At 58.0% G+C, this 15,542-nt stretch overlaps 2 protein-coding genes across 3 annotated transcripts; one reads left to right on the top strand and one right to left on the bottom strand.

The window, feature by feature from the left end:
• Positions 1-1,643: 1,643 nt before the first annotated feature.
• On the top strand, positions 1,644-10,490 carry LOC117646593 (serine proteinase stubble-like). 2 transcript variants are annotated; one of them, XM_034387639.1, is made up of 7 exons: positions 1,644-2,273; positions 5,441-5,620; positions 7,349-7,425; positions 7,772-7,872; positions 8,160-8,428; positions 9,075-9,232; positions 9,311-10,490. In XM_034387639.1, the coding sequence occupies exons 1-7, from the start codon at positions 1,838-1,840 to the stop codon at positions 9,464-9,466; spliced, it is 1,377 nt and encodes a 458-aa protein (XP_034243530.1). In that variant the 5' UTR covers positions 1,644-1,837; the 3' UTR covers positions 9,467-10,490. The 2 variants fall into 2 exon arrangements, with proteins under 2 accessions (XP_034243530.1, XP_034243531.1); XM_034387640.1 differs by lacking the exons at positions 1,644-2,273; positions 5,441-5,620 and adding an exon at positions 6,658-6,684.
• On the bottom strand, positions 10,484-14,404 carry LOC117646592 (glucose-6-phosphate isomerase). Its single transcript, XM_034387638.1, has 11 exons — positions 14,163-14,404; positions 13,507-13,600; positions 13,229-13,420; positions 13,075-13,155; positions 12,717-12,932; positions 12,397-12,636; positions 12,184-12,323; positions 11,911-12,094; positions 11,624-11,828; positions 11,464-11,530; positions 10,484-11,349 (listed from the first exon to the last, which is right to left on the bottom strand). Exons 1-11 carry the CDS (start codon positions 14,279-14,281, stop codon positions 11,229-11,231), a joined length of 1,659 nt encoding a protein of 552 aa, XP_034243529.1. The 5' UTR covers positions 14,282-14,404; the 3' UTR covers positions 10,484-11,228.
• Between the last annotated feature and the right edge of the window lie 1,138 nt (positions 14,405-15,542).

Raw genomic sequence — 15,542 nt, 5'->3', positions numbered from 1 at the left:
TTTCCTTTCTCGCCGCCACCGCCTTCGCCTTTGATAACATCGGTCTGTCTGCCGTTGCAGGAGACGAGCTGCTGAGCCAGACGACGACCAACGACGCGGACGCCTCGCTGGCCGGGCTGGCCGCCAACGAGAACGGCTCCACGCGGTTCTTCGACGACCTGCGTAAGTGCCTCCTGCAGTGCGGGGCTTTGGTTGGCCTCATGCGTTCACGTCTCCGCGCCGGACGACCGGCCACACCAGGTTCCCAATGGTTCCCAAGCGACGACGGCGCGCCCGCCGCCGCCACCGCGACGTGCCGGCCGAAATCAAGACGAGAACCAGTCTCGTCTCGACGCCCCGCGCCGCCCCGCGCCGCCCCGCGCTCTGCCACCTTGCCGCGGCCTTGGCGTGACCCAAGCCCGGCTGCCCCTGGCTGCCCCTGGCCGTGCATGTCCCGCAGGACTCCACCGCCGGCCGCGTGGGGGCGCCACCGGCCGCGCACCCGCCGCGCCGAGCCTGCGTTATTATTGTTATTGCTCTTTAGTTGTCGCTTCGGTTGTTTTTGTTGCCGTTGTTCTTATTATTTTCTAAGCTGCCGCTCTGGTTGTTGTTGTTTTTGTTGTTATCCTCGCCGCCGCTTGGCGCGCTTGCCGCTTCACTTTCTCCGGCGCGATGATAGTCCTGCCTCGACCCGCCTTGCCGCCGTTCTGCGGAAACTTCCGAGCCGCTGCAGCAGCAGCAGTCGGCGGCGGGACGGTGACGGCCCGGCTTCCGTAATGATTATGTGCCTCACAGGGATGACTCTGGAGTATTGGCAGAGCGTTGCGTGGCGCGTGGCGCGTGGCCTGGCTGCCCGACTGGGCCTGGCTGTCGCGCTGTCGCGCTGTCGCTTCGCGGCCAGCGGCGAGCCAGTAGAGCAGTGCGGGCACGGCCCCCCCGCGGCCCCCCAGCGGTGCCCCGGCCGTCGCGAAGAAAGGCCTTGCCCAATGCCGGCGTGGCCGTGTCACCGCGGGGGCCGCGGCACTGCTTCCTGATAATCCATTGCGACATTTGCACCGCGGCCAGGCAGGCAGGCAGGCACACTGGCAGCCGGGCCGCGCGGCGCGGGGCAGTGAAATGGCGAGCGGCTTGCGCGGCTGTCGGGCTGCTGGCGGTGGCCGACTTCACTTCCCGGCCGACAAGCACGGCGGCGAGCAAGTGTCAAACGGCGCGATGTGTGTGGAGATGGGCCCACAGTGGCCGCCGGGCCACCGCCGACATTGTGTCACAGGGGTGGGAACTGGGCTTGGCGGTCGGCTGTGGGCTGGCCCGGGGCGTGGTGGGGTTGCCGCCGGTTGCGTGGCGGGGCGGGGCGGGGCGGGGCGGGGCGCGGCGGGGAGGGGCGGGGCTGCACGTCGCTGCGCTTTCCCCGCCCTGCTGCGCCCCGCGGTACCCCGCCCCCACTCCCGGGGGGCTTTGGGGCTCGCGGCTCGGGCCGGGCGGGCTCCGTGCTGGCGGACTCCATTCAAGTCCGTGATCGCGCTGGCGCAGGCTGGCTGTGCAGAGGAGAGTGTTTGCCAGCAGCAGCGTGCACTCGGCCGAGTTCGGCGGGCCGCGCGGACGGAGCTGCAGGCCGCGGCGAGGCACTCTCGCTCTCGACGGCCAGGGCCAGGGCCAGGCCCAGGGCCAGGCCCCTATAGTCTCCCCAGGCCATGCCGACGCCCACGGGGCGCCGCGGCCACAGCACCGCGCACCGAGCCTTTTTGGATTACCGCCAGCATCCCTCCGCATAACGAGAAAGAAAGTGCCAGTGCGAGTGTGTGCGCGTGTGTGTGTGAGTGAGGCAAAGCAGCAGGCTGGCCGTGGCCCATGCCCTGACATGAGGCGTGTGCTCGTGGTGGTGCTGGCGGCGACGCTGGCCTGCGTCCTGCCGCACGGCAGTGATGGCCACGCCGCGGGTTACTCTCGCGGCCCCAGGATCCCGACGCCCTACCAGTCGCTCGCCTCCACGCCGTCGGACGCGCAGGCCGACGCGCAGGCCGACGCGCCCGCCCTCAAGACCAGGCGCGCCTTCTTCCCGGAGACAGAGGACGACGGTGACAACCACCACGACGGCGGCCATGGCGGCTTCCACGACGAGGACGTTGCCTTGGACCGGCCCCGGGACTCGCGCAGGCTGCCCGGGGGACCGCACGACCAGGAAGCCCTCCTTCTGGGCCTCCTCGCGCACAAGCACGGCAACAGCAGCACCGGCCTGAGCGTGCCGGACAACCCGCGTGGCGTGCAGGGCAGCCTCATGGACATGTTGAGCAAGAGTGAGTACGAGTCGTCACCGACACGGTCTAGCACGAGCTGCTTCTTGTGGCTGCCGGTGGCTGCACTCCGACGCGCGCCTGAAAGCCTGAAAGCCTGAAAGCCGCGAAGCCTGTCGGGTCGGGCCGCTTGGAAGCTTGGCGGCTTGGAAGCGGCCAAGCGGCGAAGCGGCCAAGCGGCGAAGCGGCCAAGCGGTTGCAGCAGGTCTGCAGCGTACATGGAAGTGCACCACACTTCGCCATCTCGTGATGCCCTCTGTCGTCTGCCCAGGGGAAAGCTCGCGGCGTGTCGAAAGTATGTCGTCGCGACGTCCTCGCCGACGAATCGAAACAACAACACACACAAAAAAAGAGATGACAGTCTGCAGGACTGCTGCTCGATGACATTCCCGCTCGGACTCGTCACTTCTTTCCCGTTTGGGGAATTACGAAACCGAATGCTTTGCTGGTCCCTGGTCGCGTGCCGCCCGGCCGGACAGTCTGGCCAGTCTGGGCGGTGGCGGAGCGAGGTGCGGAGCGCGGTGCGGGGTGCGGGGTCGCGGGGAGGGGCGGGGCGGCGGCCCGATCAGGGCGCCTTACGCGCGCGCCATCGGCAACCCGTTGCACGTGCGCGTCGCGCGGGCCGAGGCGTGCCTACGTCGCAGGCGCCCTGAGTGCCCTAGACGGGCCGACAGACGGAGGGCAGTGGAGAGGAAGGTGCCCTGGCCCTGACCCTCGGCTCTGCTTGCTGTGCCCGGGGAGCCGCTCTATCCCGGGAACGACTCCCGCTGATTTCTACTCCCCTTGTTTTCGCCGGTGCCCTGGCGCCCTGAGGCCTGCAGCCCGAGATGCGACAGATGGGCCGGCCGCCAATTAGCACGTCGTGACGCCCCCGACGCCCCCGACGCCCCGCGTTCCGTTTTCGTTGGCCGGGTCGCTCTGTCTCTGTCGCACTGGTGGGGCGTACCGCAGGGGTGCGAGAGAGACAGAGCGGGGCCGGCCCTGCGCCCTGCGCCTGTTGCCACGCCAATGGGCAGACTCTCTTCGCGCCCGCCGTCCCTCCGCCCCGCTCCACTGCTCTCTCTCCCTCTTACGTTTTCTCTGCTTCCTGCCAAAAGCCTTTTAGCCTTCGGAGAGATGCACGACCTAAACGGGCGGCGCGCGGCCGCGGCCCAAAAATCGCACCCGCCGCCCGCCTCGCGCGGTGCTTGCTGCCAGTGGATTCCCAACAGTGCTGTTGTCGCTCTGTCTCCCTCGCACTCACGGGGCGAGTGAGATGGCGATGGAGCACTGCGCGGAATCAAATCTCGGGACTTGGAAGCAGTCCGAACAGCGATGCGCCCTGCGCGGGGCAGATGCTCTTGTGCGTCTTGTGCATGATGGCGCTCCAGTTTATGCGTTCAACGGAGACCTCCGCGCCGAGTGGAGCCGAGCGCCTCCGAGTGCAGCCGGGACATGTCGGGCATGCCGAGCCGAGCCCAGCCCTGGACTTTCTCCGTCCGTTTCCGCCGAGCCGAGCTCAGGTCTCCATTGTCGTATTATTGGTTTAAACGATTCACCTCTTGGCCTAGGCTGGCCTGGAGGCCAAGGGAAGGGCCCCCGCCACGCCCCGCCACGCCCCGCCACGCCCTACCAAGCACTATTGTGGAGCATTGTGAAGGCGAGGATCTGCATCAGAATGGGGCCACACGACCTCCTGTATCACGGAGCCGAACGCGTTCTTGTAACTTGGTAAAAGGCCTCCCGTTTTCCCACGTTTTATTTCGAGCACGGCAAAAGAGAACGTTGGACGAGGGACGCGCGTGTTGCAAATTCCGGCGGACGTCGCGAGGCCCCCAAGTGTCACCGGGCCGGCGTGGGGCCCCACGGTGGGGTAGGCGGGCCTCTCGCTGCATTGCTGCAATGTGGCACTCGCATCGCCCCGGCCGGCCCCGGCCTTGGGGCACCTCGACGCGCCTTGACGCACCTTGGCGGCCGGTGGCGCTGTCACCGGCGGTACACGTTACACACGTTAGGCGCTTTGGCCGAGGCGGCGACGGGACTGGACCGAGTCCGAGGCCGTGGGGGTGAGGACGCATCGCAGTGTCAAAACAAAGCACCGTAAATTGGTGTGACCGAAACGCAACGTTTTACCTGATAATTTTCATCTGTTTTACAAGTTCCTTGATCAGCGTCTCCATGTTCTACAGCAATCCAAACTAAGAGACAAACCAACTTGCTGCTCCAAATGATACTTTTAAGACAGTGTCGGAGTCGGTCCGTTTGCCGACGTCGCCCCAATATCAGGAAACTGACCCTAGGGTCAGTGTGACGTGCATATGTGCACGTGGCGTCGCTTAGTGACTCAAACTACGCTGCCCTACTTTGCTGCTGCTTGTCTGTTGTTGTTGTCGTTTTCGGGAAATGGGCATGGCGACTTTGCGCAACCCCCTCCCCCTCACTCCCCCTCCCCCTGCTCCTGCCTCGCGCTCCTTGCCGCTCCATTCCGCTCGGGCGACTCGGCCTGGCGGCCTGGCTCGGCCGCACTGCTGCGGTGCGTGGCGGTGCTACGCGCTACGCATGGCGGAGGACCGCGGCGGCAGCGGCCAAGACGGTGGCAGCCCATGGCGGCGGGCCGGCCGGGCAGCGGGCAGCGCCGCCGGGTTCACCACGAGGAGGGCCAGCACGGCCAGCACGGCGGCCTGCAAGCGCAGCAGTGATGCGGCGCGCCGCCCTGTGCCCCGCCTTGCAAATGGCACGCTGTCGCGCGGCCCGTGACTGATCGCTGCGCCTCCTCGGTGGCGCGTCGATGTTGAGGTGCATCTTGGCGGCGGCCGCGGTCAATCGCCTCCCCCCTCCTTTTGTTGGAGGGAAAAAAGAGATGACCCCGACGGCGCAGCGGCGCAGCAGCGCAGCAGACCATTTCACACGAGGGGGACTAAACAAGCGATGCATCCTTCCGCCGCCGCCTCCCCGCTCTGCTTCGCGAGCTTCGTTATTTCGTTGTTGTTCCTCAGGAGTAAACAAAGGGCCTCGGGGGCCTGGCCGAAGGCTGCTGTCTCGCCAGTAAAAGACTTGGCCGTTTCAGTTCCCACAGCGCAAGTGGGTTCAAAGGTCAAGGATGCTCCAGAGACGTGCGTTGTGGGTTGCCTACCCGGCAGCTTGGAGATGTGCTATTTTCTTCAACACCACGACTGGGTTTGTGTTTGCAGTGATCCCGCAGACGTGCTGGTACAACTCGGAGCAGTTCGACTGCGGCCTCAGCCTGTCCTGCGTGCTGGAGGGCGGCCGCCCGCTGGACCTGTGCTCCGGGGGGCTCATCTGGTCGTGCTGCGTGGCGCCCAGCAAGGTGGAGACGGCCGACCCGAACGTCGGCGCCCTGGAGAACGCGAGTGAGTAGGCCGGCAGCAGCTATGGCCTTGTTGTTGTCGTTGTTGTTGTGTATGTTGCTACTTTGCTGCTGCTATGTGTGGTCGGATGGGAAGGGAGGGTCGTAGGGTTGGTAGAACTGTTTTGGTGCAGCGGCCCTGCGGCCCTGCGGCCCACAGCACGCTCTCTGGGCTGCCACGGGGCTGCAGAGCGGTGCGTTCCGCAGTCCCGCAGTCCCGCACAAGCAAGCTGAGAGTTGAACTGTGCAGACCAATTTCAGCACGCCCTCCCCCACCTCGCCAAAGACATCAACTTGACCAAAAACGCGACAGACTACTCCTCGAAACAACAAACACCACGACCAAGGACATGATACGAACCTCGACAGATTATTGTGTTTCCCCCGTGCCCCCCGCCCTTCCTCCCCTCCTTTGACGAGCCCGGTGTGACCGCGCGCCCTTAACCCCCGTGACGTGCTCGTCCCGGCCACGGCTTGTCGCAGCCCTGGAGTTCCTCCTCCAGCACCACCCTGGCCTAAGCGGCGGCCTGGCCTCCCTCCCCGGCCAGGCGATGGACAGCGCGACCAGCGCGTCGCGGCCCCACGCCTACTACAGCAACCACCTGGACCGGCCCGGCCCCGGAGCCGCGTCCTCGCAGCCCGGCCAGCCGCCGCCCTTCGACCGGCCCAAGCGCCCCACCATCTACTACTACTACCAACACTCGACGCCGCCGCCGCCGCCACCCCCGATGCCGCCCCCGGAGGTGTTCTACCTGCGCCCCGGCGGGGGCCACTTCACCCGGCCGGGGTACCTCCCCCAGGACGGCCCGGGGCCCAACGGGGCGCACTTCGGCGGGGGAGGCGGCGGCATGGGCCACGCGGCCGAGTTCGTGAGCGTGAACGGGCTGACGGTGCTGTCGCCGTTCTCGGACAACGCCACCAGCAACCACCTGGACGCGGTCCACGCGGACTTCCACACCAACAGGCCGCTGCTAGGGTCCGCCTCCAGCCACGGCTACGGCCAGACCCTGGGCCAGACCCTGGGCCAGACCCTGGGCCAGACCTCCGCCTCCTCGCCCTCGGCCCGCGGTACGGACTGCAGCGGCTGCCACTGCAACCCACTGCACCGTATGGCAACGCACCGCTCCGCACCGCGTCGCGACGCACCCACCGCGACGCACCGCACCGCGACGCACCTCGCACCTTTTAAAACTCTCACCCCGTCTCACTCGCTCGCTCGGTCGCCCTGCTCGCCGTGCTCTCCTGGCTGTGCCCATGCTGTCCTGTCGCTGTCCTTTCTTCCTTGCCGGGCTGCTGTCGGCCACCTCATTCCGCCCCGCACTCGCAGACACACACTCACACACACACTCACTCACTCACTCACTCACTCACTCACTCACACACACACACACACACACACACACACACACACACACACTGACATGCGGAGACACACCCACACATCTGTCGTCCTTTTCATTACCTTCCTCTCTTTGGCGGGGCTCCTTTCGGTTGATGTATCCTTACTTCCCTGCTGCCAAACGACAAAGTAGTGATACTCACTTCCCCCGCTTCTTTCACTGCTCTGGCGCCATGGCGGGGCTGTGTAGTCCAGTAGTCGGGTTCTTCCGTAGCAAGCCTGTCTGTTGGCAATAGTGTGGGTGGCGATATAGTCTGGCGCATTTTTGCAAGTACGTCCCTTGGCCAAGTTGGAGAAACTGCGACCCATGACTCCGTCCTGCTTTCGTTCCAGGCTGCGGGGAGCTCTACATGAGGAGCAACAGGATCGTCGGCGGCCACAGCTCCAATTTCGGCTCCCACCCGTGGCAGGTAAGTCTCTAGTTTTCGCGACACCCCCCCCCACCTCCCCCCGTTTTGTTTCGTCATTACGTGACTCCTCGCGACGGCAGACTTTTAATCTGCCAAGGCGGGAAACGAGTGAAATTGCCTCGCTGAATGCAAGACTGCGTGGCGCGGCGCTGTTATCCTTCATCCTTTTCACGACGTCGCTGACGTCGCCGCGCTCGTCTGGCGTCCCCGCGCCCCGCCACGCGCCGCCGTGGATGCGTGCTGTCACCCGCCGCGCCGCGCCGCGCCTCGCCTCGCCACGCCGCGCCCCGCCGCGCCACTACCCGTTCTGATGCAACCACGGTGCCTCCTGTTTGCTGTGTTGCAGGCCGCCATCATCAAGTCCGGCTTCCTCTCCAAAAAGCTGTCCTGCGGCGGCGCGCTGCTCAACGACCGCTGGGTGGTGACGGCCGCCCACTGCGTCGCCACGTGAGTCCTGCCGCCACTCCGAAGGGCCGCCTCGTCCAGCCTCGTCGCTCTGTCCTGTCCTGTCTCTCTCGCACCCTAACGGAACGCCCCATGAGAGCGACAGAGGCTGAGTGATGAGGCGATCCCTCGGAATCAGTTGGCCGAGTCCTGAGTCCGACAATCGCTGTTGACGAGGCGCGATGCGCGATGCGCGATCCGCCCGCCGACCTGTGACAGTGTGACGGCCGGTGACGGCTGACAGCGCCCTGACGAGTCACTGACGGGCTCCTCCCCTTCTTCCTCGGCAGCACGACCAACAGCAACCTGCGCGTGCGGCTGGGCGAGTGGGACGTGCGCGACACGACGGAGCGCCTGCACCACGAGGAGTACGCCGTGGAGCGCAAGGAGGTGCACCCCCAGTACAGCCCCACGGACTTCCGCAACGACCTGGCGCTCATCAAGCTGGACAAGCCCGTGTCCTTCAAGCAGCACATCCTGCCCGTGTGCCTGCCCGACCCGGGCATCAAGCTGGTGGGCAGGACGGCCACGGTGGCGGGCTGGGGCCGCACCAGGCACGGTGAGCAGTGGGCACTACATCAGCCATCGGCCCAATCAGTTCGGCCGGTCGGCACGGCTCAGACTTTCCGGTTGTTTCTCGGGAGAAATGGCGGCTTATCATTAGCATTTCTCGGAGGCGGACAAACAAGGCGGTGGCGCCAGCCTGGCCAGGGCGGCAGGGCGGCCGGAAGAGAAGGGGCAGGCAAGGCAGGCAAGGCAGGCAAAGCAGGCAAGAGCACGCTTCACTGGCGGGGGAAAGTGCGTACCGTGACGTGACGCCGACGCCGGGACTCCAGGACGCCGGTGAAGGAGCTGGCTGGCGCCGCGCTGGCGCCTTGCCGCCGGAGGGTACCCGAGGTACAGGGGTACCCAGCAGACTGAATCCGAGACTCGTTTTTCGTCGCTCTGTCTCTCATGCACTCGTGGGAGTCCCGCAAAGGTGCGAGAGAGACAGCGACGATAACGACTCTCGGACTCAGTCTGCAGCACCGGGGAAGGACCATAACCCTTTCGCCGCTCCGCCGCCGCCCCGCCCCCCGCCCGCTCCAACTAATCTCGATGCACGAGGCCCCTCAGCCGATATCGAGCTGCGTGCCTTTCTCTGCCTTTTCCACTTTTTCTCTCCTAACCTGACTTTTCTTTTCTTGCGCGCGGCGGCTCGGCAGGTGTGTCCACCGTTCCCACCGTCCTGCAGGAGGTCGACGTGGAGGTGATCGCCAACGACCGATGCCAGCGGTGGTTCCGGGCGGCGGGCCGGAGGGAAACCATCCACGACGTCTTCCTGTGCGCGGGCTTCAAGGAGGGCGGCCGCGATTCGTGCCAAGTGAGTGTCGTGTTAGGTGGCGCCGGCAGGCCTCATCGTTGTTCAAAACCGAGTGACAATTCTTGTTTGTGTCTGCAGGGTGATTCCGGGGGCCCTCTGACCATGACGATCGAGGGCAGGAAGGCTCTGGTCGGCCTCGTGTCTTGGGGCATTGGCTGTGGCAGGGAGCATCTCCCCGGAGTCTACACCAACATACAGAAGTTCGTGCCGTGGATCAACAAAGTGATGGTCTGAACCGCTGAACTGAGACTGAGCTCCGGTCCAAGGTGGATGTCTTACCAAAGAGCTTGAAGCGCTCGCAGCGCCAGCGCCCAGCGCCCCTGGCGGCGCGCGGCGGAACTGCTGCAAATCGCGCGACGCGCGCCCAGTGTGAAATTGTGCGCCCTTCCGCCTCCGGTCTCCGTCGCGGCAACGGCAACGACATTGGCAACTTGGCTAATCCGGAGTGTTTTGGCTCCGGTTTGGCGACGGTGGTTGAGCGCCGCGACTTCTGAGGACTGAGATAGCGACTCTTCTGCTCATTTGAAGTACGAACTGAGTGAAATATTTATTTAATTTTGTGGGTGATGCATCACACAATATAAATTCTGGTGTCAAAATGTTACCAAGTAGGAGTTCTCTACCAGGCAACATGAGACAGATTGATCTGTTTAATGTGCCGATTCAGCAGAAGTGCCAACTGTCATAACAATTATTCTATCTGCATGAGGCAATAGAGTAATATATTTTACGATTTAATCGTAGTTCAACTAATTTCCAGTGCATCAGAGATTGTGCTTCAACCTGAAGACTGGTATGTTAAGGGATAGAGCAAGTTTATGTAAATATATTTATATGGTGGCCTTGACTGTGACTTAGGAATCAATTGTGGTGATACTGCACTCCTGTATCTTGTATGTGATAACCATATGCTGCAATGGCCTGTTACCTCAGGAATACCTTGTCATATTGTCTGTTTCATAAAGCTTCTCTCCATTCAGGTGCGCTGACTGAGATTGTACCACATTGGTATCTTTGCGCACAGCTTTAATGACTAGAGAACCTTTGTTAGATCAAACGGATTAATATTTTTCCACCCCTTTGTGCTATTTATTTATTGATTGTAGGAAAAATCTAGTAGATATGATGCTTAGGATTTAATTGTAAATGTTCCCAATTCCCATAAAGAGAGAAAAAGAAAAGAAAGAAATTTTATGTTTAACAATTTTTGTAAATACAGATGGATCTGCATCAGACATTAAATAACTTGAATATGCCAGCAATGAACTTTTATTGTCCCTGAACCCTGCCACAAATGACAAAAGGTTTTCAAACAAACATCCTTTGGCTCTGAAAAATTAAAAATATTTTTGTAAAATAAATAACAGGAATAAAATGCTAAACAACATGGCAGTTCTTACAGAGCGAAATGAGAATGGAGGTCAGGTCAATTTTCTCTCCTTTCACAACAGCAACAATAAAAATAATTAAAACAAAAACAGAATCAAAACGGAATCACAGGTGTTACTAAATCAGCAGCTCATAGCTGCACATGACCTAGACTAACTGGAGTACAAGTAAAATATTTGTCTGTTATCAATATAATGCATTCAGAATAATTGCAATATCACTTTGGATTTCATCAATAAAATGGGCTCACACTTCTAAGTACAATCCTAAAATATGAGTGATGCTTAAATCAAAAATTACATACATGAAGTGGAGCACAGCAGAAAATGAAGCACTTCTTATCATTTATATCATGACTTGTACTGATTGTTACTGCTAAAACACTAACTGCAGTGCATCTTTCGACCATTATTGCTATGGAATACGGGATAAGACAAGATGTTCAATTGACTCCATCATATGGTTTGAACTTCAGTTGATTGGTAATATCATTGCATTCCACAAATCAAAATAAAACAAAAGTGAATCCTACAGTTACAAGAGCTTCTTTGCATCTTGGAATATTCAATATGACTGGATCTTCCCTCTTTACCACACTCTGATGTCTTTACCACTGCTTCTTGAGGAAGTTGATCAATCCGTTTGTGGAAGAATCGTGAGATGAGACAGGTGTGTTGTCCACAAGTTCAGGTTCAATAGCCTTAGCAAGCTGCTTGCCAAGCTCAACTCTGAAATAAAAAAAAAAGAGGCAACTTAGGAACATATCACAGAGAAGACATTGGGATCAGAAAAGAAACGTCCTTCAATTTAAATTTTCTAAATTTAAAAATTAAAATTCCTACCCCCACTGGTCAAAGGAGTTAATGTCCCAGATGACTCCCTGAGTGAAAATCTTGTGTTCATACATAACTGTAAAAAATAAGATAAGAAAGCAATGTATTAGTACCCTTTAAAAGCATATTCTAGTATATGCAAAATAAAAAGGGGAAATATTTCCCATACCAATCAGAGCTCCCAAGGTGAAAGGAGTAATCTTCTTGACAACAATGGAATTGGTTGGCCGATTTCCAGGGAACACCTTGTGGGGTAAAATCTTCTCCAGATCAGGGCTCTTCATGCCAGAGGCTTCAAGCTCCTTCTTTGCCTCTTCAGAAGTCTTTCCCTTCATCAGAGCTTCAGTTTGTGCCAGGAAGTTGGCCAAAAGAATCTAAAAAAAGAGTATGAATTCATACCAAAATTGTGTGAACAGAAGATTGAGGAGATTGAGCATTTCCATTTTCTTTACAGACCTTGTGATGCATGCCTCCGCGAATGGGGTTGAGGGTCTGGGCGGGGGCGATGAAGTCGGCGGGCACCACACGGGTTCCTTGGTGCAGGAGCTGGTAGAAGGCATGCTGCCCATTAGTACCAGGCTCACCCCACACAACAGGGCCAGTGCTGTAGTTTACGGCATCTCCGCTTCGGGTTACTCTCCTTCAAACACAAACAAATATAATGTAGGACTCGGCAAAATTAAAAACTATGCTGACATTTATCTCAAAGAAAAAGACTAGTTGACATACTTTCCATTGGATTCCATATCACCCTGCTGGAAGTAAGCAGCAAATCTGTGCAGGTATTGGTCATATGGAAGAAGAGCATGGGTTTCGGCTCCATAGAAGTTGTGGTACCAAACACCGAGCAGGGCAAGAAGAACAGGAGCCTGAAAGTAGAAAAGATGGTAAATTGATGCTAGCTATGGGAGTGAGAAGATAACACTTAAAGAAATGACTCACATTTTTCTCCAGAGGAGCAGTACGGAAATGGTTGTCCATGTAGTCAGCTCCAGCCAACAATTGCTCAAAGCGGTCAAAACCAATGTAAAGGGCAATAGATAGACCAATGGCGGACCAAAGAGAATACCGGCCACCAACCCAATCCCAGAAGCCAAACATGTTGCGCTCATCAATACCGAACTCCTTCACTTTAGGTCCGTTTGTTGAAAGTGCAACAAAGTGCTTGGCAACTGCACTTGGCTGGTGAATAGAATAAATTATTATTGAACTCAAACAGCATCAACATTTGACCATAAAGATAATTTTGAAAACCAACTCACGTCCTTAGCAGAAGTTAGGAACCACTCTTTGGCAGATGTGGCATTGGAGATGGTCTCCTGGGTGGTGAAGGTCTTAGAGGCAATAATAAACAGAGCTGTCTCAGGGTTCAGCTTCTTGAGGGTTTCGGCCAAGTGGGTGCCGTCCACATTGGAGACAAAGTGAACTCGGGGGCCAACAGCATAAGCCTTCAAGGCCTCAGTGACCATCAAAGGTCCCTAAAGATGCAGACAAAGATCACAAAAGTTAGTTGGGTAACAAGTAGTTTTCTTTGTAGCGCTGAACTCATGATCACTCCAGCTTTCATTCAAGCCAGCCATAGCATTCATTATTAAATTTATCAAATATATAATCACTCACCAGGTCAGAACCACCAATACCAATGTTAACAACATCCTCAATAGGCTTTCCAGTGTAGCCCTTCCATTCCTTGTTAATAACCTAAATGTAAAAACGAATTAATACCTAGCATCACTTTATAGATGAAACCTGGAATGCTGATTTTGATCCTTACCTGACCACAGAATTCCTTCATGTGGCTCAAAACGGCATTTACATCAGGCATGACGTCCTTGCCGTCGACAAGGATTGGAGTGTTCTTCCTGTTACGCAGAGCAACGTGCAGGACAGCACGGCCCTCAGTGAAGTTGATCTTCTCACCCTTGAACATGGCATCACGCATGGCCTCCACTTTCCTTTCCTTGGCCTGCAAATGAATTAAGTGACAGATGTATTACTTCAGAGCAGCAACAGCAATATAGCTGCTCAAAAGCAGCACAAAGCCATATTTACCAGTTGAAGAAGCTGAGCCAGAATTTCATCATTGATGCGGTTCTTGGAGTAGTCAAGAAGGATAGGGCCATCATTGGGAGTGTCCAAAGTCAAGCTGAAACAACCAGGAAGAATTGCAATTAAATTGTGGGACGTGATATGACTGAAAATGTGATTGGAAAATCATTACATCTTTACATCATACAGACATGATGTTCATTGAAACTAAATATCCAATAGAATAAGTAGAGAGAAGTAAGGAAAAAAGGCACTCTGCCAAACAATATGAATTACTACCCATTCAAAATTATTCAGGGTTGACACTATGATGCAAGCGTTGTGAAACTTATCAAATTTCAGCTTATTTAGAATGAAAATCATAATGATCACAAGGCGAAGTAGACGCGAAATTGATCCATCCCCACAGGATTACCACATTTCATTAACATAACAACACAGTCATTGTGTCAAAGTTCGGACGCTGGTCGCGAAATGTCAAAATGACACACGTGGGAAACAACGTCAAAGAAGGAAAGGTGCCGTTCGCGAGATATCTGCATGTGACAGGACCCCCCTCATGAACTAGAAAAGCGTCAAAATCACAAGTGTACCATAGAGAAAGCACGAATGTGACGCGTAAACAAGCACAATGTCAGCTCAAGGTTAAGGTTACGTACCTATACTTCTCAAACCGCTTGGGATCGTCCTTAAACAACTGGTTGATGTTGAGTTTCTCGCCGACGGCAGCGTGGGTCTCCTTCAGCTTTTTCCATGACAGTTCCTCGGCGAGCTTCATGATTGGACCGGCGAAGTGCGAAATTGAACCGCTTGGAAGAGAGCGCCCGGAGTACTGGACTGGACAACCTTCGTTTCGTCTGCTACAGCCGTTCGCCTTGCCTTGCCGACTCGACGGCTCGGCTCGCCACGGCACGGGCTCGTGCTGCCAATCTTTCGGCGAGAAACAGCTGTTCGATACCGGGTTGCCAACGCACCGCCATGCGAGCGCGCGAGCGCCAACGTTCGGTTTAGTCCGCGCAGGTGTTCCGCTTTAATCCGTTTATCGGATGGAAACTTTTTCTCGCCTCAATGCGGACTGTGACGTGCATCTCAGAAAAGCTCCGCCGAAGGAACTCGACACCATAACCAAAACAAAAATAATCGGGATAGGCGATATTGAAAGGTGCCGGGCGGTGGCAGCGCGGCAGCTTCCGCTCTTCGTCTTCAGCCCCTCCCCCTCCTCCCCTCCCTCTGCTCCTCCTCGCCGCAATCATTTTGACCTACACCCTGTCCTGGACAGTGCCCCGCTGAATGTAGCTCGAGCGCCGCGCGCCTCAACTGGCCGCGAATTAAAGGGACTCGCGCGCAGTCCGCGGTCCCGGACCGTCCTGGGCTCACTTCGGCGACGCAAGGCCGCTCGCTGGTGCCTTTGAGGGTGTCCGCCCGGAGTCATAGTTTTCCAGCGGGAGAGGAGGCGCGGCGCGTGCCTCGTTGACGTCCTCCTCGGCGTCCTCGGCGTCGTGGTGCATCGCGCTGCGACGGCCCTGACGACAATAGTGCCACTCCGTTTGAGGGAGACGACAGCTTGATGAGGATGGGAGCCGCCATGATATGGAAATGACCCGTGGTGGACGTCTGCCAGTTTCAATAGAGCGGGCCGCGCCACGCCGCGCCACGCCGCGCCACGCCGCGCGCGAGGCCCTCCTAGGGACAAGGGACCTAGACCTAGGTCCGCGCGTCGCGGCGGTCTCTGCGTCGCGGCGAGTCCCGGTCGGGATGCACCGAGACGAGGGTCTAAGGCCCAGCCGAGCCGCTCTGTCTCTCTCGCTCCGTTATGGAGAGCCCCTTGAGCGTGACAGACAGAGCGGCGAAACGACATTGGCACCTCGCACACCGCACGCTAGAGTCCGCGGCGGGGCCCCCATCCAGTCCGCCACCCCATTCTGCCATTCGGCGGTGGTCTCGCGGAATCCAATCGTCGGTGCTGCCGCCGGCGCTGTCGGGTCGGGATTGGTGGCCCTCGCCATTACGATACGGTGCGAGAGGGAGAGAGACACACG

Source organism: Thrips palmi, unplaced genomic scaffold, assembly GCF_012932325.1.
Source record: "Thrips palmi isolate BJ-2018 unplaced genomic scaffold, TpBJ-2018v1 HiC_scaffold_19, whole genome shotgun sequence".
Classification (NCBI taxonomy): Eukaryota; Metazoa; Arthropoda; class Insecta; order Thysanoptera; family Thripidae; genus Thrips; species Thrips palmi.
This window is presented reverse-complemented; position numbering and strand designations above follow the sequence as displayed.